Below are 21537 nucleotides of genomic sequence, written 5' to 3' on the forward strand. Positions count from 1 at the left end.
CACTTCTTTACACATTTTATACTTATCTCTGCTATATTTTATATTATTTATTTCTCATAACTATTATAGTGAGGCTTTGGTATTAATATTTATTAGACAATTGGTTTTTCAGATTCTGTTTAGTGAACACTAGGGAGGGATACTCACAGAACCATCTGAGGTATCCTGAGTGGGTGTGAGGGTTGGAAATGCGGGGAAAATGATAAAGATTCTCAGTAGGCAAGGCTCCAGCCTCCAAGTCAGGCAGCTTCTTTGTTTTATAGACTTAAGGGCTCCTGAGGGGAAAAAGTATGAAAATCACCTCTTAAGTTTTCTACAAGCTAAGGCCAGAAGCTAATGCATAGCAGTTGCTCAATAAATATCTGCCAAACGGATCTTGATTAAATTTAAAATGATTCTTTTATGGGGCACCAGGTGGCTCGGTCAGTTAAGGGTCCAACTTCAGCTCAGGTTATGATCTTATGATGGTTTGTGGGTTCCAGCCCCTCGTCCAGCTCTGTACTGACAGCTCAGAGCCTGGAGTCTGCTTCAGATTCTCTCTCTCTCTCTCTCTCTCTCTCTCTCTCTCTCTGCCCTTCCCTGGCTTGTGCTTTCTCTCTCCCTCAAAAACAAAAAATATCTAAAGGAATAAAAATAATAAATAAAATGCACTCTCGCTTCTTTCTGCACTCCCTCTCATGTGGCACATAAACATTTATTCTGTCATCTGAGTTTCTTGAGGTGGAAGTATTAATTTTTGAGAACTGCTATTGATTTTACACTAAGAAAGGTACCGATTGCAAGGAAGATGGAAGAACAGAAGGATCCTGAGCTCACCTCCACCCCCCACCCCCGCCAGACACACCCACACTGCAACTACATTTAATATAACTCACTCTGAAAACGACCTGTAGACTAGCAGAACAACTTTTCCACAGCTACTGATATAAAGAAAAAGCCACATTCATTACAGTAGGAGGGGCAGAGACTCAGTCAAGAACCAAAACCCCTGGCCTGGCAACCCACAAGTAGGAGGGATATCATAAGATATCATAGGAGTTCCTCTCTAAGGAACGAAGAGATCAGGCTCCACATCAGGCACCTCTGACTGTGGGGACCTGCACAGGGAAGATAAATCCCCATAAAATCTGCCTTTGAAGATCAGTAGGACTTCACCATAACTCTAAGAGAGCCAGAAGGCAATAAGAAACAAAGACGCCACTCATAAGGCCAGAGCACTAGATCACTTAGTCTGAGACCCAGCACAGGGGCAGCAGTTCGGAAAGCACCTGGGTTATACATGAAGGAAATCTAATTTTAGGGTGTTCTGGAGGGGCAGGGCAGTACTGGTGGGCACCATTTTTCTTGCCCTCTTTCCGCTTAGCTGGACAGACGGTTGTGTGAGCCAGTTCTGATACTCTCCATCTGTCCTGAGAAAACTACTTGCTCCTCCCCAGCATTTCCCTACAGACCTGTCCGGTCCAATCTGCACCACATCTGGCAAGCAGCCTCAGTTGTTTTTTGGGGTTTGTTAATTGGTTGGTTGGTTGGTGGTTGGTTTTTAAGATTTTATTTGGGTAACTCTATACCCAACATGGGGCTTGAACTCACAACCCCTAGATCAAGTCACATGCTCCACCAACTACCAATGCCCTTCCAGAGCAACTTCTGCCCCAGGGAGGTAGAGTGCTAGCCCCACCCACCAGCATGCCCACCAAAGGTGGAGGTGAGACTTTTAGACTTCTACACTGGAACTAACCCTATCTACCAGCACACCCACTACAGCCAGATCTCATAACTGCACAGGGGTCCACCCCTACCCACCAGTACACCCATAAGTAGTCATGGCTAATCACTGCAGCCAGCCAGGCTGTAGGCCAGACCTGCCCACTAGCATGCCTGCGGCAGTCATGCCAAGTCACAACAGGAGGGTGAATGCAGTCCACAGAGGAGACATCCTTGGATTACCTGGTTCTGGTGACCAGAGAGGATTGTGCTACTGGGCCCCACAGGACACCTTCAACATAAGGCCACTACTTTCAAGATCAGGAGATAGAGGAATATGTTCCAAACAAAAGAATAAGGCAAAACCTGAGAAAGAGAACTAAACAAAATAGAGATAAGGAATCTATCTGATAAAGAGTTCAAAATAATGCTCATAAAGATGCTAACCAGATTTGAGAGAAATATATGAGCTCAGTGAGAACTTTAACAAAAACTTCAAAAAAATCAGAGCTAAAGAATACAATAACTGAAATGAAAAATACACTAGAGGAAATCAACAGCAGATTAGAGAATACAGAAAAATGGATCAGTGATCTGGAAGACAGAGTAATGGAAAGCACCCAAGCCGAACAGTAAAAACAAAAGAGATTTAAGAAAAAAAAAAAGGTTAATGGACTTCTAGGACAACATCAAGTATACTAACATTCATATTATACAGGCCCCAGAAAAAGAGAAAGGGGCAGAAAACAATTTGAGAAAACAACAGCTGAAAGCCTCCTTAAGTTTAAGGGGGATGAAAACAGACACCCAGGTCTAGGCTATACAGAAAACCTCAAACAAGTGAGCGCAAGGCAGTCCACACCAACACACATAATTAAAATGTCCAAAATTTGGGACACCTGGGTGGCTCAGTAAGTTAAGCGTCTGACTCTTGATGTCAGCTCAGATCATGATCTCAGAGTCACGAGACTGAGCCCTGCACTGGACTATATGCTGGCATGGAGCCTGCTTAATATTCTCTGTCTCCCTCTTCCTCTGTTCCTCACCCACTCAGGCACATGCATGCACTCTCTCTCAAATAAATAAATAAAATGTCCAAAATTAAAAACAGAGAATCTTAAAAGCAGCAAGAGAAAAGCAAATAGTTACATACCAGGGAAATCTCATAAGGCTATTACTTGGCTTGTCAGCAAAAATTTGCAGGCCAGAAGGGAGCAGCACTATATATTCAAAGTGCTCAAAGGAAAAAACCTATAACCATGAAGACTCTACTGGGCAAGGTTATCATTCAGAACTGAAGGAGAGATAAAGAGTTTCTCAGATAAACAAAAGTTAAAGTTCAGCACCACTAAACCAGCCTTACAAGAAATGTTAAAGGGAATTCCATAAGCAAATAAGAAAAGGCCACAACTAGAAGAAAATTGTAAAAGGAAAAAATTCCACTTGTAAAAACAAACACATAGTAATGGTAGTAGATCAATTATAAAGAAAGAGCTGGGGGCGCCTGGGTGGCTCAGTTGGTTAAGCATCTGACTTCAGCTCAGGTCATGATCTCGCGGTCAGTGAGTTTGAGCCCCGCGTCGGGCTCTGTGCTGACAGCTCAGAGCCTGGAGCCTGCTTCAGATTCTGTGTCTCCCTCTCTCTCTGACCCTCCCCCGTTCATGCTCTGTCTCTATCTGTCTCAAAAATAAATAAATGTCAAAAAAAAAATTTTTTTTTTAAAAAGAAGAAAGAGCTGGTTCTCTGAAAAGCTAAAAACCTTTAGCCAGACTCATCAAGAAAAAAAGAGAACTCAATATGAGAAACAAAGGGGATGTTTCAACTGACACCACAGAACTACAAAGGATTGAGACTACTATGAAAAATTATATGCCAACAAATTGGACAACTTAGAAGAAATGGATAAATTACTAGAAACATACAGTCTCCTGAGACTGAAGGAGGAGAAAATCTGATTACTACTAAGAAAATGGGATCAGTAATAAAAAAAATTCCCAACAAACAAAAGTCCAGGATCAAATGGCTTCACAGGTGAATTCAACCAAACATTTAAAGTTTATTTATTTATTTATTTATTTTGAAAGAGAGACAGCACATACGCACATGTGCACATGAGTGGGGAAGGGGCAGAGAGGGAGAGAAAGAATCCCAAGCAGGTTCTGCCCTGTCGGCACGGAGCCCGATGTGGGGCTTAAACTAATGAACAGAGAGATCATGACCTGAGCCAAAACCAAGAGTCAGACGCTTAACCTACTGAGCCACCCAGGTGCCCTGAATTCTACGAAACATTCAAAGAACTGATGCCTATCCTTCTCAAACTATTCCAAAATATAGATGAGGATTGAATGTTTCCAAATTTATTCTATGAAGCAACAATTATCCTGGTAACAAAACCAAAGACACTACAAAAAAAGAAGTACAGACCAATATTCCTAATGGACATAGATGCAAAAATCCTCAACAAAATTTAACAAACCAAATTCAACAATATGTTAAAAGGATCATTCACCACAATCAAGTAGGATTTATGTTGGGGATTACAGGTTCAATACCTGCAAATCAATCAACATGATATGCCACATTAACAATATGAAGGATAAAAATCATGATCATTTCAAAAAATGCAGAAAAAGCCCTGGTCAAAACTCAACATCTATTCATTATAAACACTCTCAACAAAGTGAGTTTAGAGAGAACACACATCAACAAAATAAATGCCATATTGGAAAAATCCACATCTAACATCATATTCAGCAGTGAAAGGCTAAAAGCGTTCCTCTAAGATCAGGAACAAGACAAGGATGTCCACTCTCACCACATTTATTCAACATAATACTACAAGTCCTAGCCACAGCAATCAGATAAGAAAAATAAATAAAAGGTATCCAAATTGGTAAGGAAGAAGTAAAACTTTCACTATTTGCAGATGACCTGACACTACATATTGAAAACCCTAAAGACTTCACCAAAACGCTATTAGAACTAATGAATGGAGTCAGTAAAGTTGCTGGATACAGAACCAATATACAGAAATCTGCCACATTTCTATACACTTAGAACAAACCATGAGAAAGACAAATTAAGAAAACAATCCCACTGACAACTGCATCAAAAAAAGAATAAAATACCTATGAATGAATTTAACCAAGGAGATAAAAGAAGCGTACTCTGCAAATTATATGGATAAGGCACAAATAAATAGAAAGATGTTCTGTGCTCATGGATTGGAAGAATTAATATTGTTAAAATGCCCATACTTTCCAAAGCAATCTACAGATTCAATGAAATCTCTATCAAAATACCAGCAGTATTTTTTACAGAACTAGAACAAACAATCCTTAAATTTGGGTGTAACCACAAAAGACCTCAAATAGCCAAAGTAATCTTGAGAAAAAAGAACAAAGCCAGAGGTATCACAATCCCAGTTTCAAACTGTACTACAAAGCTATAATAATCAAAAGAATATGGTATTAGCACAAAAATGAACACAGAGAATCAATAGAGAGGAATAGAGCCCAGAAATAAATCCATGCTTATATGGTCAATTAATCTAAAACAAAGGAGGCAAAAATATACACTGGGGAAAAGATAGTCTCTTCAATAAATGGTGTTGGGAAACCTGGACAGTTAAATGCAAAAGAATGGAACTGGACCACTTTCTTAACAATATACACAAAAATAATGCAAAATGGATTAAAGACCTAAACATAAGACCTGAAATCATAAAATTCCTAAAAGAAACCATAGGTAGTAAACTCGGACTTAAACAATATTTTTCTGGATCTGTCTCCTCAGGCAAGAGAAACAAAAGCAAAAATAAACAACTTGTACTACATCAAACTAAAAAGCTTTTGTAAAGCAAGGAAACCACCAAGAAGACAAAAAGGCAACCTACTGAATGACAGAAGATATTTGTAAATGACATATCTGCGAAGGAGTTAATATCCAAAATGTAAAAAGAACACAAACAATTCAACATAATAATAATAGTAATAATAATAAAATTTAAAAATAGAGGACCTGAATAGGCACTTTGCTGAAGACATACAGATGGCCAATAGACATATGAAAAGATGATCAACATCAATAATCATCAAGGAAATGCAAATCAAAACCACAGTAAGACATCAACTCATAGCAGTCAGAATGGCTAGTATCAAAAAGACAAGAAATACTAAGCGTTGGCAAAAATGTGGAAAAAAGGGGACGAATTTCTTTTTTTAATTTTTTTAAGGATTTTTAAAGTTAATTTGATTTTGAGAGAGACAGGTTTAGGTTTATAATCTTGTTGGTACTCTGCGAGTGGCGGGGGGGGGGGGGGGCGGGCGGAGAGAAAGTAGAGAGAGAATCCCAAACAGGCTCCACACTGCCAACTTAGAGTCTGATGTGGGACTCGAACTCACGAACCTCAAGATCATGACCTCAGCTGAAACCATGAGTCGGATGCTTAACTGAGAGAGCCACCCAGGCACCACAGGGAGCCATTTTCTTGGTGGGAATGTAAATTGGTACAACAACTATGGAAAACAGTATGGAGATTTCTCCAAAAATTAAAAATAGAAATACCATATGATGCAGTAATTCCACTTCTGGGTATTTACTCAGGAAAATAAAAACACTAATTTGAAAAGATTACACAATGCTGTTTATTGTAGCATTATATACAATAGCTAAGATATGGAAGCACCTGAGTGTTCATCAATAGATGAATGGATAAAGCCCTCCTTCCAATTAAGCTGAGAAAACTGAGTATTAATGGTTAACTTCCTGCGTCTTTCCATTTAAAATTATCTTTGTTTTTACCCATTCTAATCTTCTTCCCTCTAGACTCTGATGTTTACCCATTGTTCAAAATCAAATACTCAATTTTTTGACCCACAGTCATCTCTTGTGAAGAAAATGACTTCATCTATTAATCTCTCTGTTCTACATCTCATCTCTCTCAGGATTTCCTCCAGACTATAAATATACTCAAACCTCTCCCATTCTAAGAAAATATCCTCCTTTGACCCTGAGTTACTCTAAGCTAATACTCTATCTTCTAATTTCTTCTCATGGCCATGCTCTGCACTTTTTCATTTTCCATTCACTTCACAACACGTTTAATATAAATTATGTCAACACTACCTCAATAAAATTGAGTCATCAGTGACAAAATGTAGTTGACAAGTTCCTAACCTTTAGTATATTTAAGTTCCTGTACCATTTCACACTTCAGATTTTGAGTAGTAGTCAAATATATTTAGAAGAACAAAGTAGGAATGGATGGAAGGAAGGGAAAAGTTGCTTTTAAACTTGAGTACCCAAGGAATTATAAATAGTTGTAGTAGCCAGAATAATGCCTCCCCATGATCTTCTACTCCCACTGAAGATGTTTACATCCCAGTTTCCCTGGAACCTTTGAATATGTTATGTTATATAGCAAGGGGGAATTAAGGTTGTGGATGGAATTAAGGTAGCTAATCATCTGGCCTTCAAGTAGGTAGATTTTCCTCGATTATCCATGTAGGCCCAATATAATCATAAAGATCCTTATAAATGAAAGGAGGCAGACAAGTGTGTCAGATTAATGTGATGTGAAAAAGACTAACCAGCCATTTCCGGCTTTGAAGATGGAAGGGAACCATGAACCAAGGTGCCGGCAGCCTCTAGAAGGTGGAAAGGGCAAGAAAAGAGATTCTGCCTCAGAATCTCAAGAAAGCAACCAACTCTGCTTATACCTTGATTTTAGAACAGTAGGACCCATTTCAGACTTCTGACCTCCAAATATCTAAGATAACTTTTTTTAAGCCACTAAATTTGTAGTAATTTGTTGTATCAACAGTATTACAATAACTATTTCTAATTTTCCTTTAAAGTACAGTTGAATCTTGTGACTTTTTCTATTGAGTCTGATCTATTGAGTGGGGGCTTGGAAGTGATGATAGGAAGGAAACCAGGTTCAAATAAGAGTTCTTTATCACTGCAACTACTCTCTTGTTGATCTTCATACTTGCTTATAATCATATATAAATACTGACATTCTATTACCAGAATTAAAACCATTATGAAAACTTAACAGGGTGCATACTTGCTTTAGGAAAAAAAGTATAAGGAAAAAAAGGATAACGTAAGATTGTATTCTTCCCCAAGTGAGGATAGGAAAAGAAAGCTTGTTAGGGAGCAATTGATAATAGCAGGGGAGAAAAATGTGGGTAAACCAATCTGGCACTAAAAAAAAAAAAGAAAAGAAGGGGGTCCCAGAGCCAACCCAAACCATACAGTGACATCTAAGGTTAAATATAGATTCGTTGGCTACCAATCTCCAACTTTCTAAAGCTTTCATTCAACCACTCAATATGATTTTACCTTCAGTCCAATTATTCCTGATCTGTTTGAGTTCTTGCCCTAAGTTATAGGAAGTAACTAACTCCTGTTACTTGAAGGTAGGAGACTTACTTGCTAACAAAACAGAAAGGTAGGATGCCTCATTTTGATGAGCAGAGATCAGTCCTGCTATATCAACTTGAAACTCTATAGAATATTTTCTCATAGTAACATAAAACATATACAGAGGTTGGATTTAGAGAATGGCCCTAATAGTAATTCTGGAGACAGAATTACTTTCCTATTGCATATTGTGTTCTTAGTTCCAGAACAGGAATGAACCTTAAAATGTACCTAAGCCCTTTCTTTCTCCTTTTACTTTCCCTAAACTTTTTAAAAGTTTATTTATTTATTTTGAGAGAGAGAGAGAGAGAGAGAGAGAATGCTCGTGTGCAAGCAGGGGAGGGACAGAGAGAGACTCCCAAGCAGGCTCCCCACTGTAGCACAGAGCCCAACTCCAGGCTTGAACTCACAGTGAGATCATGACCTGAGCCAAAATCACAAGTTGGACACTTAACCAACTGAGCCAACCAGCACCCCTTTCACTTTAAAGTCAAGTTATTTATCTGTCCTACCTGTCTAGCATTTCTTGACTATACTCAGAGTCATAAAGTCAGACTCAACAAATGTGACTTTAAATGTGACAAAGGGATTTTTATAACCTCTACACCAGTTTTTCTCAAACTAGAATCTTTGAATTTTTTACCAGACTTTTCCCATTTTGTGATTTATTTCATTACTTTATAATAATATAATCATAGTCCAAATCACCCTGATTACCACTTATAACTAAATACTGCCATGTGATTCCAGAGCCTGTGCTGTGTTTAGATTTATGATCTTGTTGGTACTGTGTAATAGCACTTGTGTCTCAGGCAAATGAGAACAGAAATAGGTAATAAATGCTTCTTTCTGGCCATATGAAAGTCAAATGACATCAGTGAAAGAATGAACAAGATCTCTTAAAGGTCTAGTAGAGAAAACTGGCCATCATATACAGAACACAACAGTTAGTACAGACAGGCCAAATTTAGAAGAACCTAAACTGTGGCAGATCTGTATTTCTGTTTCAAGAAGCAATTTTTGCAAAAAGTAAAAAGAAAAAAAAATCAAGTAGCACATAGATACTAATTTTATTAGTTTATATTTCTCTACATTTAGTATATAAATTTTAGTTTCAAGATTAATGAAGAGGTAAGAGCATAAAGAGTTCATATTAAGAGTTATAAAGATAACTGGAGGAAACTCAAAAAAAAATTTTTTTTCTTTAGGTAAGCTCCGCCCAGTAAACACACTAAATGTACTATGGGTCCTTAGTGCAAATACTCTATTTTAGGTCTTTCCCACAATCACATCTCATCTAGATATTTCAATAGCATCCCAAGTGGTCTCTTTGCCTCTAGTTCTCCACCCCATTGCAGCAAATATGTAACTTTAGTTACATATTTCACACTGCTCTCATAGTTATTTTTTTGTGATTAAAAGACCAAGACTTTTTTATGTTAAAATTCAATTCTCCCATCCCTTACCCTTCAGAATAGAATCTGAATTCATTACCATGATTTGTTAAGGCACTCAATATATCCAGCCTTATCTTTCAACTGTTTTGTCTCCTCATTCATTCTTTTTAAGGGTTTGTTTGGTTTTTTTTAATGTTTTATTTATTTTTGAGACAGAGAGAGACAGACTGTGAGCAGGGGAGGGGCAGAGAGTGAGCGAGACACAGAATCCAAAGCAGCCTTCAGGCTCTGAGCTGTCAGCACAGAGCCCGACGCGAGGCTCAAACTCACAAACTGCGAGATCATGACCTGAGCCGAAGTCGGACGCTTAACCAACTGAGCCACCCACGCGCCCCCCTTCTCATTCATTCTTTCCTCTGCCCTCCCCAAACCCCTTAGAGTACTTGCCAAACTTGTAGTTTTCAAAACTTACCAGGTCAAGTTCTCTGAGACTTTGCATTGTTCCCTCTGTGTAGGTGACTTCCTCTGTTCCCCCCCTCCCCCAGCTATGATTTTGTTTAAAAACAATTCTCTTACATATAGAAATTTTCCCTGAGCACCCCCAGTTAAATTAGATACATTAAAATTACTCTATGCATGCATTTATGTCATCACATTATGGTGACTATCTGATCCTTAATGGTCTCCCCAATTAAAAGACTTTCTTAAAGGTGACATCTGGATCTTTCATCTATGTATCTTCAACATCTAGCTCAGTGCCTTGCATATAATAGGCATTCAATATATTTTTAAAAGTTAACAGGAATATGGGAATAATTTACCAATAGATCTCTATTGCATTAACATTCTTCAGCCTAAACCTTCACTTAGGGAGAAACCTCCCCACTTGGCCCAGTCAAATCCAAATATCACTGACTGACAAACTGTAGGAGTCTCGGTTTTGCCTCAACCTACATCAAAAGCAGTCCCATATTATAAATGGATGTTTTTTTTAAAGCTATAAATAAGAAGGCTTTTGGAAGGCAGAATGTACTATCATGTGAACAATGTTACAGTGACTAAATTTCAAGCTAGCAAGTACAGAAATGGCAATGAAGTTGTATAAAACTGAACCACCATGGTGGTAGCTGGAATTCTGTGCTCTAGGGCAGGAGATCTTACAGTGTTTGAACAAAGAGGAGAAAGAAAAAAAAAATATCCTTATTTCTTGTTTCCTTAAGAATAGTTTTAATTTGCCTTTGACATTTTTCTTCCCACTTTTCTATGGAAAACCTGTCTCATACTGTTCTCTTACAAAGTATGTATATGGTAAAGCCCAATCTCATTATTGTTAACTTTTGAGATTAAATATGCTTTGATGATGGGATATCTCTGAAACTGTCACATTTCTTCAACACCAAATAAGCCAAATTCTTTAAGGTTTTTTTTAGATGTAGTGAAATGTTTCTTAATAAGTTTCATTCTTTTAGTGCCATGTTAAGTCACTGTTTCTGTGCAATGAAAAAATCAACAGGTACTAGATAATGTGTATTAAAACCTATAAGTCTCACATAAGTGGCTCCATTAAGTCACTTAGATATGATATAGATCAGATCCATCAGAACCACTATGCACAGCGTAATTCTTTAATAAGAGTGTATTAACTTCTTAAAGAATTCTCACATAGATTTATTTAAATAATCAAATCCAATACTGTAAACACTGATCATTTCTGGTCTAAATCACACTCTATCTCTGTTTCCTTTGCATTTTTTACATTGTTATTGAAGCAACAAAGATTATAGTTATTGTCGGGAAGTAATATTAATTCAAATTACATATTTTAACTACTGATAAAGTTAATTTGTAATTTGTATACTGGGACCCACAAAATGGAGGCTACCTAAGTGGCCTGGCCCACGTCACAAATGTAAACCTAAGCCAGTCTGCATTTACGAAAACGCCTGTTGCCTTTAGATTTTTTACATTGTTATTGAAGCAACAAAGATTATAGTTATTGTTGGGAAGTTAATATTAATTCAAATTACATATTTTAACTACTGATAAAGTTAATTTGTGTATTGGGATCCACAAAATGGAGGCCACCTCAGTGGCCCAGACCACATCACAAATGTAAACCTAAACCAGTCTGCATTTACGAAAAACACCTGTCAGGGAAACCTAACACATGCCAATCACAATCCTTCAAGTCAGCTTTAGCTCTAGCTTACCTTACCCTAGAACACAGGACCTGTTAGCCTTACAAGGAAATCCCCAACCTCCTAGCCAATCATGCCATTTTCATCTTGCTGCTCTAATACTTTGTAAAACTGGCTCCTGCCCAAAATCCCCTCAGAAGAGGGGGTACTATGTTCCCCAATCCATGGATTGTTTCCTTTCAATAAGGACATCAAACTTGTTACTAAACTGTTTTAGCGTTCTCATTTGATACTACCTAATCCTCAAAATCTGTATCTAGACGATTTACCCAATTTTCAACCTAACTTGATTTCATTTGAAATTTTAAAGAAAAATTTTTATCTATTTAGACTATTTGTAATTTCTGGCCATAATTATGAAGTTTTATTTTCAAGGAAATACAATGTATTTCAAGGAAATACAAAATTAATTATAAATTAATTTTTAATCACTATGTTTTATTAAATAAGATTGATGAAAATACCACCAAATTAAAAACTAATTAACAGCAAAGGCTTATTATATTAAAATCTAATCTAAATTACACTGTATTGAAGGAAAAAACCGCTTGTTGACTAAGTTTTTCACCTTATACAAGGCTGCTGTATCTCATTTATCATCAGTAATCTGAGAGATGCTGAGATATTGAAAAATATTTAGTAATAAGCTTTCAGGGTGATTTCACATTTGGTTCTAATTAATATTTTTATTATTTTTTAAAACGTTATTTATTTATATTGAGAGAGAGAGCATGTGCACAAGCAGGGGAGGGGTAGAGAGAGAAGAAGAGAGAAAGAATCCCACGCAGTCTCCACACTGAGAGTGTGAGGCTTGAACTCACAAACCTTGAGATCATGACCTGAGCTGAAATCAAGAGTTAGACAGACATTTAACCGACTGAGCCACCCAGACGCCCGTCTAATTTCTTTTTAAAAATCTACATTGAAATAATTCACATACCATAAAATTCTTTTGAAGCCTACAATTCCGTGAGTTGTAGCGTATCTATAGAGTTGCATAACCATGATCATTATCCAATTTCAACATATTTCATCACCTCCCCCCAAGACCCTATACTCATTTAGCAGTCACTCCCCATCCCCCCTGCCCCTAGCCTCTTGCAGCCAGTAATCTACTTTGTCTCTATTTGCCTTTTCTAGCAATTTCCTATAAATGGAATGATAAAATATGTTGCCTTTGTTTCTGGGTTTTTTCACTTCACATTTTCAAGCCTCAAGACACACGTTGAAATATGTATCGGTATTTTGTTCTTTTTTTTAATGTTTCTACTTATTTATTTTTGAGAGAGAGAGAGAGAGAGAGAGAATGAAAGCAAGTAGGGAGGGGTAGAGAGAGAGAGACAGAATCTGAAGCAGGCTCTAGGCTCTAAGCTGTCAGCACAGAGCTCAATGGTGGGGGGTGGGGAGGCTTGAACTCACAAACCGTGAGATCATGACCTGAGAAGTTGGACGCTTAACCAACTGAGCCACCAAGCGCCCCAAGTGTTCTTTCTTATTAATACTATTCCATAATAAGGATATACCACATTTTATTTATCCATTTATCAGCTGGTGGGACTTTTGGTCGTATCCACTTTTTAGCTATTATAATGTTACTCTGAAGATTCATGTATACAAGTTTTTATGTGAAAATGCTCAAATGTATTTTTAGCTCAAACATTTGTGCATGGTTTAGTATGTACCAAACACCAGCTTAAAAAAAAAAAAAATTTAACATTTACTTATATTTGAGAGAGAGAGACAGAGAGAGTGTGCACAAGTGGGGGAGGGGCAGAAAGACATGGAGACAGAATCTGAAGCAGGCTCCTGGCTCTGCACAGAGCCTGATGTGGGGCTCAAACTCATGAACAGCGAGATCATGATTTGAGCCATTAACCAACTCAGCTACCCAGGCACTCCAAACACCATCTTAATTTAAGGTCGAAATGATGTTCTTAGCATAAAACAGTTCCCTAAACCACATCAACTTGTCTTGATCATAAAATGAGATTTTGAACTGACAAAGTATAGAGAGGAGTAATTTAATTTTTATGCGAACAATATGAAGTAACATTTGGTTGACTTGGTTTCCAAATCACCTATTACAAGCAGAATATGTAAACATACATTCTGAATATAAAATCTGGACTACAACATTTACAATTTAATTAAGCTAATAAAATGGCATACACTGTGTTAGAGCCAGTATCCCTAACACGTTATAAAATTCCATGATAAAGTTACAAAAATCTGAAAACAGACTCAACAATAATAAACGTATGTACCAATCTATATTAAATATATTTATTCACACATAAATTTTAATTAACCCTGGTACTGAGGTTTTTATAATTATGTGGCTTCAATGATACATTCACATATTAGTTTTGGGGTTTTGGGGTGATGGTGAGGTTCAGAGCTGACAACCAAGAAAGAATTCTTGAAGATGTCTTTAGTGCAAAAAGGTGACTTTATTAAGGCACAGGGACAGGGCAGAAAGAGCTGCACTGGGACTGTGAAGAGTGACTGGTTATATACCTTCAGATGGGGCAGGGGTTAGGGACAGCATAAGGCTCTAAGGAATTTTGGAAGCAAGGTTTCCAGAACCTTGAGGGGCTAGTTGTTGTTAGGAAAACGTCATGTATTACTATTTAGTAAAACCTCAGTCATGAGACCCTTCAGATGTACATCAGGGGCCATATGCTTGGAGTATAACTGCCAACATATACAGGGGGTTAAGTATAAAGGAGGTTTGCAAAGGAATTTTTATGTGTTTAAAAAGACACACAGGAATCCTGTGGCGGGGGTGGGGGTGGGGGTGGGGGTACAGAAGTACACAAGTATTAAATCCTGACTCTACTACTTAATAATTTTATGAGCTTGAGTGTTTCATCTATATAATGGGTATTTGATGAGATGATGAATTAAGAGACCCCATACATAGTGCTTCAAGTAACAATTATTATTAACACTTATTTTTAAGAAATTTACACAGTATTTTAATTTCATTGTAGGTTATTATTTTAATTTTGCAGTTCTTCCACCACATCTTATTTGCAAAGGCGTGTAATAAATAAAAGTGATACAGTAAAACCTAAGTTACCAGAATGCTTGGGAAATGAGTCATCTGGATAGGTAAGTTTTCCATAGGGTACGTTTATATGCATAGAAAAAAAAATCAACGAATAGGATAAAACTATTTCCTAAACCTATTATATACTTCCATGCATTCTTAATGAGAATATACTGGTAGTAATTAAGCTTTTTTAAATGAATTTTAGTGATTAATGAATCACTACTATTATGAATATAAGTTATAATTGAATGTTAACATTTCACAATCCTTTCAAGGCTTACCAACAGGAATAAGCCCACTTGACTTTACCTAAAATTTTTTATCATGAAGTTCATGGATAGAATATAGGAAGTATGTGAACTCGGTTGGGGAAAAAAAATTACTGCTTTATTTTTACTAATCTCGAACTGAAATGTAGTGTTTCCTTCAATTTTGAATGTAAGCAGCAAATAGCTATACCTATGTCTGTATCACCAATAGGAATGAGATACTTTATATCACATTACAACTATTGCTATGAATTTTACTTTATACATTTAAAAATATTATTTTGAGAAGAGTCAATGGCTTTGCCAGACTGCCAAAATGGTCTGTGTCACAAAAAAAGTAAATTTGTCCCACTCCGCTGTGCTTTGTTAATTCAGAGCATTAACATGTTCCTTTATACTTTCATACTGAAGTTTGTTTAGATCAGGGTAATACAAATTGGCTTATCTGGGACTTTTCTTTAGGGACCTCCTAGATACTGTGAGTTCCCTTTGGGTCAATAGGAATGTTTCCTACCACTCTTGTATACTGGCTTCTGAAAGAACAAAACAGAGGGAGAAATAAGTCAAATAAAACTAGATTCAGAGGACACTGAAAGTAGAAATATAAAACATCCTACTCTCCTACTTTCTAAAATAAGAGACAATATGAAACTCCACCTGATGAACACACTGAAGTTAACTGCATGGGTTCAAATTCTACTTCTGCCATTTATTAGCTGTGTGACCTTGGGATAGTAAATCTCCCTGTGCATCAGTTTATTTGTAAAAGTAGGTTAATAAGCACAGTCCCTGACACAAGACAAATGTTGCATAAACATTACCTATATTTAGGATTATTCTTGTACATTTGTTTCATATTACGGCCAGTTAATGTCTGGCTGGTTACATTAATAACTTCTATTTACACAGCATTGTAGTCTACAGTACCCTTTCACATACATTATGACATATGAACCACACAATAAACCTGTGAAAAAGGACAGCTATTATTATGTATAGTTCAGTGTTGAAGAAACTAAGATGGTAAGTAGCCACACAGTATCACACAAATCAGAATAGAGCAAGAATGCAAACCTGGATTTCTCCCTCCACCCCAACTGCCTAATTCTGTGTTTCTACCATATTAGGCTGGTTAAAACAGAGAACGAAGATTATTCTGGGAGAAGGGAAATAAGCCACATGATGAGCACTTTAGTACTCTGCTACTCATGTCTTCTACCCAGAATAATCTGTATCACCTGGGAGCTTGTTAAAACTGTAGAATCTCATGCCCCACCAGGGCCTACTAAATCAAAACCTGCATTCTGAACAAAATCCTTAGGTGATTCACACAGACACTAGTCTGAAAAGCACTGTTTCACTAGTTGCTCTAGTGACACTCATTCTGGTCACTTAAACAGTATAAGTTAGCTCATTCATCACAGACCTACTTTAGTTTTTATTAGGTAATACTTTATTGTAACAAGAAAGAACTTGATTTTTTTCTTGAGTATATTCTAAAAATGAGTTTATATACATACACATTTTTTAAAGCATTTTGGATTCTTCTTTCGAAGAGAGAGTGCATGCGGGCACGAGCAGGGGATAAGGGCAGAGGGGGAGAGAAGAGAGAGACAGTCCCACGCAAGCACCATGCTCTGTACAGGCGCCATCCCACGACTCCGAGATCAAGACCCAAATGGAAATCAAGAGACTGCGCCACCCAAGCGCCCCAAGTTTATATTTATATTAATTCTTTAAAATATCCACTTCATGGGGCGCCCAGGGTGGCTCAGTCAGTTAAACGTGGGACTTCAGCTCAGGTCATGATCTCATGGTTGGTGAGTTCCAGCCCCGCCTCCAGCTCTGTACCGACAGCTCAGAGCCTGGAGCCTGCTTCCAGTTCTCTCTCCCCCTCTGTCCTCCTCTCTCTCCCCTTCCCCGCTCATGCTCTCTCTCAAAAATGAATGAACGTTTGGGGCGCCTGGGTGGCTCGGTCGGTTAAGTGTCCGACTTCGGCTCAGGTCATGATCTCGCAGTCTGTGAGTTCAAGCCCGGAGTGGGGCTCTGTGCTGACAGCTCAGAGCCTGGAGCCTGTTTCGGATTCTCTGTCTCCCTCTCTCTCTGCCCCTCCCCTGTTCACGCTCTGTCTGTCTCAAAAATAAATAAACGTTAAAAAAAAAAAATTAAAAAAAAATGAACGTTAAAAAAATTTTTTTAAATATCCACTTCACTTAGGAATGTTGGAAAACTTTAAAACACGTCAGCTCTTACCTTTACTCCTTTTAAAAATTAATGTGCTACCCTTCACCGAAGGATGCACTAGACAGTAAAACCACCCTATCTTTTACAACACCTAAATTAAAACAGGCCGATCCTACCCTCATAGGTGTCTCCTCCCCCACCAGATATTTCAGTTAAGTAATGAGTTTTTATGACCCAAAACTGATTTCTTGAGTTTTGCAACTCTGTGGCTCTAGAAATTGAAAACACAGCAAGAGGAAGAAAAAGGTATTAAGCCTATTTTCCTACCTCAACCTTGGCGGATGGTGAAAGGCAAATAACTAGTCCGCTCCTATCCCCCAAGTTAATCAATTCACTGTTGAGTTTGATTTCTAGGCCGCTGTCATTCTGGGAATGAGTGTATGAGTCCACTCTTCTCGGTACTGATCCTCTAGGCCAGAAATGCGCTATATTTTGGCACGTGAGAGCGCTGATCAGCGGTTCGCCTAGTTCTATTTAAAATGACTGTTTCATTTTGAGAGGTGCCTCCTCCCATTGGTTAACCGGCCCGGATGGGCAAGCGAGTAAAATATTGCTCACCTGCTTCCCCGAAAACTTCAAAAGCCCGGGTCAACCTGGGCTAAAGTTATCTAGTGATTAGTTCGTGGCACCTCCCACAGCACATTCCTGATTGGGCGCGTGAGAGAAGGATGTGTCGGCGCGCGCTCTAACCAGTCCGGGGAATTCCATTTCCTCTCCCTCCCACCAGCATAAGCACTCAGGGGCGGTGCTTCCCGGCGACGGCCCGCCCCAACCCGAGCCGGCGCTTATTGCTTCTCGCGAGAATTTGTGGATTTGGGGGCGGGCCCTCAGCAGGAAGCGCGCACAAAACTGCCCTTAAGTCATTGCAGAGGTATAGCTCCTGTTAGCCAGCCACGAGGTTCTCGCGAGATCCGCCGCCTCAATACCAAGTGAGGAAATTGGGGGACGCTGCTGGGAGGGGCGTGGGGCTCAATCGCGCAGCTGCCGCTTCCATTACCTTCTTCCCATGGTCTCCTTCCGGTTCTCGATGCTTCTCTGAGTCTGAGGGTTTCCGCCGTTCGTCCACCCTTCCCCCCAGCCCATGACCCGCCTCCGGCCCCCGCCCTCCCAGTCCAACCTCCGATCTGTTTAGTAAGAAGGTGCTGTTCCGAAAAGGAAAAGGGGGTAGCATAGATAAACTCAACCCTGGACGTAGGAAGTAAACCGTTCCCCTTCACCCTTAGATTCGTCCTGTGCTCGCGACGGCGGCGTTGGCGGACTGATACGCGGTGGTGAAGAGGCAGGAGGAGGGGGGAGGGGCGGAGCGTGGCAGCTGGCAGTAGTTCCGTCAGAGCGGACATCTTGTGGCTGTGTCGTGCGCGTGAGCCCCGTAGGGCCGGGGAGGCACCAGCTGCCGCGCGGGGAGGAGGCCGAGGCCGCAGCTTGAGGGAGGCCCCGGCCCCTCTGTACGCGTGGGTGTGGACGGCTAGGGGATGGGAAGGGAGGCCGGCCCACTGGCCGGCCGGGTAAGAGGGGAAATACAGGCCTTGGTTGGCTTGAGCGACCAGCCTGTTGGGTGGGGTAGGGTGGGATGGCTGGAGAAGCCGGGGCCTGTCTTGCTTAAGGGGTGGGGGAATGGGCGCGTCCTCGCGCCTAAGCCAGAGCCTCAGGGGCAGCACGGGCGCGTGGTGGCGGTGGCTGGGCGGGCGCGTGCGGGAGCGCGCTGGAAGGCGGAGTGTACGGTGGCGTCAGGGGCCGACACAGAATAGCCCTAGCTGCGGGGACAGCAGCACATATCAAGCCTTCCCTCTTTTATTTCCTTCCCCTCCCTGGCCGCATCTTTGAGCAGAAACCGAAAGAAGTCCGGAGTCTCCTGTTTCCCCCTCCCCCCTAGCCTTTCTTTGCCCTAGTGACGCCGGCATAGCGCCGACTAGGCCCCGGCTCCTCCTCTGCTGGGCTCCGGACCCTGCCCCGCACCCACCCCTTTCTCCTACGCCTCTTCCTCTCCCACCCGGGTCTCTTCCTATCGAGAGGCCGGGAAGTCAAACTTGTAGCCGCCCCTCCGCTCTTCCCGTCACCTTCGCCTCCTCTTCGGGCCGAAGCACGGCATAGAGGCTGTTGGTGGCTTTGCCACGCCACCCCACCCACCCCGGATCGCGACCGTTTTAAGGGACCTGGATTCATCAGGGTCTCTTCGGGGCCTGTGCGAGTGCTGATCTGCTCCGTTTTTGCAAAAGGCGCCTGTGTCTGGCAGAGCCGGTGTGAGACGAAGAGACCCATCTTTCCCTGCCGCCCGGATAATCAAGAGTTTTGGCCGGACCTTTGAGCACACACCGGGAGAGTGAGGAGCCAGACGAAAAGCACAGACGATGGCGCTGAAACGGATTAATAAGGTAACCCTTGGGGCTAAAGGGAATGGGGTCGTAGGAGGAAAGGAAGGTTCAGTACCAGAGGAAAGCGTGGGGGTGGGGAGGAAGTATAATTATGAAAACGTCCCTCTTTGGGTCACTTCTCTTGGGGGAAGGGAAACGCAGATCTACTTTAAAGAAGTGAATTTTCAAGCTAAAGAACAACACTTGTGGCGAATGAGGTGTTATCTTGTGTATGTTTCAGTGGAATCGGTGCAAATTAGGGGTGGGGGAGAGTGATTTCAGGCGCCTCGGTTCTGCTTCTAAAAGAGGAGTTAGTCTTGTTTGAGGTCAGAATTGCCGAGAGACGCTCCAGCAGATGTCATGGCGCTTCCTATTCTCGGTGCTTAAAAACTTCAATTGTAAGATCAAGGATCTTAGGCTTCCTATGGGAAGAATCATTGGAAACTCGGGGGAGAAGAACGTGTAAATCTGGCGGGCCCCGAACTTCATTGGGGGTCGGTGTAGACGTCTCTTAGTGGCTGAAAAGTAGTGAATGAGCCTCGTCAAACTTAATCGACTGGGGGCAGGTTGGTTACACAAGAGTAAGTGGGGTTGAGAGGAGATGGGCTGACACAATGTTACCGCTTCCTATGTTTTGTAGCTGAGGCTTCTCACCCGAAGCTATTTATCTGAGGGACACCGGCAACTGATGTAAAAGGCTTCTGGAAGCTCTCTTCTTTTTGGCGGGGGGGGGGGGGGGGGGGGGGGGGGGGCGGACGAGGGGTGTGATGGCAGTAAGGGAAGGCTAGGTGTACCTAGTTTTGCCTCGGCTCTGTTAATAACACTTTCGGGGAACAATGTTTCGCTACCTAAAATGTGGTTTGATACTAAACTGTCCATGGAAATTGGGGTGAAACAAGGATTTTTCGAGGCTTGGGGAGTGAGCGGAACCTCCACGTCCGGAGGTTTAGTCTCATTTTCTTGCTCTAACTTCTATCCCGCATTTTAAGATGGCGGCTGCTTTAACTGGTTCAGGCTCTTTCCGGCATCTCCTTTCCTAATAATATAAAATGATACTCTTTGTTAAATGTTAACTTTTACATCAGATTGTACATAGCTCTTAAGACGTCCTGCTCAAGACTTTATCTATATTCAAACTCTCAGACTGTATTTCCCTTTTTTGTAACTTGTGTATGTGTGGTGTGTTTGGTTCTTGCACAATCGAGGAGGGTGGAGTATTTACAGCTAACTTGAAAAAAATGTCATGGAATAAATTCAGCCTTACTAAAACTAGGAGACAGAGGAGGTTGTGGGTTAGAAACTTTGGTTTTGATGGGTTACTTTTTTTAAAGGGGTCCTGCATGGAAGGAATGACAAGGACTTGGCTTTACTAAGTAGACTTGATGCTGCCTAATTTTGATTTATTCAATACGTATGACTTTGGAGTTTATTTGACAACACTGATATTATGAAAGATGAAGGTTCAGATCTTCATGGAACGTATCGAGGCTGAAATTTTGAATTTTGATTTAGTCCATCATTGCATTGTCATTGTGTGTTTATGTGAAATATAAACTTAAATCTCTGTGATTTTGAGAGGATGGAAGAGGAGAGGAAAAATTTTGTAAGAGTTAAGATTTAAAGCAAAAAGGATTAAGCATCTCTTTACCCACTTTGAAGGCCAGCAATACATTGGAAAAGCATAGTTAATACTAAGAATATAACATTAAATACAAATCAAAACCTTTTATCTGTGAGAATTAGTTCAGGCTACTAAGATGTGGAATAGTTTCAAACCCATAGCTTTTTATGCATGTGGAACTTCAAAGGAAGGTCTCATTGATTTTTTTTCTTTTACAGGTGATACCCAGCTGCTGTGACACCACTTTAATTATTTAAAAGCTCTAGAGA

The 21537-nt window shown here is 40.2% G+C and overlaps 1 protein-coding gene and 2 long non-coding RNA genes across 9 annotated transcripts in view; 2 read left to right on the plus strand and 1 right to left on the minus strand.

Annotated features, from left to right (window-relative positions):
- Positions 1–14852, plus strand: part of LOC102962046 — a 43724-nt gene extending 28872 nt beyond the window's left edge. For 2 of the 3 annotated variants that reach the window (XR_006216837.1, XR_444856.3), the window contains exon 4: positions 14722–14852. This is a non-coding gene — a long non-coding RNA (uncharacterized LOC102962046). The remainder of the gene's footprint in view (positions 1–14721) is intronic. The other variant, XR_006216838.1, reaches the window with a different exon arrangement.
- LOC122237982 lies at positions 76–18360 on the minus strand. Of its 2 annotated transcripts, none has more exons than XR_006216839.1 (2): positions 18294–18360; positions 76–275 (listed from the first exon to the last, which is right to left on the minus strand). It is a non-coding gene; the product is annotated as an uncharacterized LOC122237982 (long non-coding RNA). The 2 variants fall into 2 exon arrangements; XR_006216840.1 differs by lacking the exon at positions 18294–18360 and adding an exon at positions 8143–8345.
- Positions 18068–21537, plus strand: part of UBE2D3 (ubiquitin conjugating enzyme E2 D3) — a 28571-nt gene continuing 25101 nt past the window's right edge. Inside the window, exons 1-2 of one of the 4 annotated variants that reach the window (XM_042984117.1) lie at positions 18068–18225; positions 19513–19668. In XM_042984117.1, the coding sequence (XP_042840051.1) occupies positions 19645–19668 (24 nt within the window). In that variant the 5' untranslated portion in view covers positions 18068–18225; positions 19513–19644. Of the gene's footprint in view, positions 18226–18352; positions 18436–18478; positions 18742–19512; positions 19669–20191; positions 20214–21537 lie in introns of those variants that run through there. The other 3 variants (XM_015537031.2, XM_042984116.1, XM_042984119.1) reach the window with 3 other exon arrangements.

This window comes from Panthera tigris, chromosome B1 (genome assembly GCF_018350195.1).
Source record: "Panthera tigris isolate Pti1 chromosome B1, P.tigris_Pti1_mat1.1, whole genome shotgun sequence".
NCBI lineage: Eukaryota > Metazoa > Chordata > Mammalia > Carnivora > Felidae > Panthera > Panthera tigris.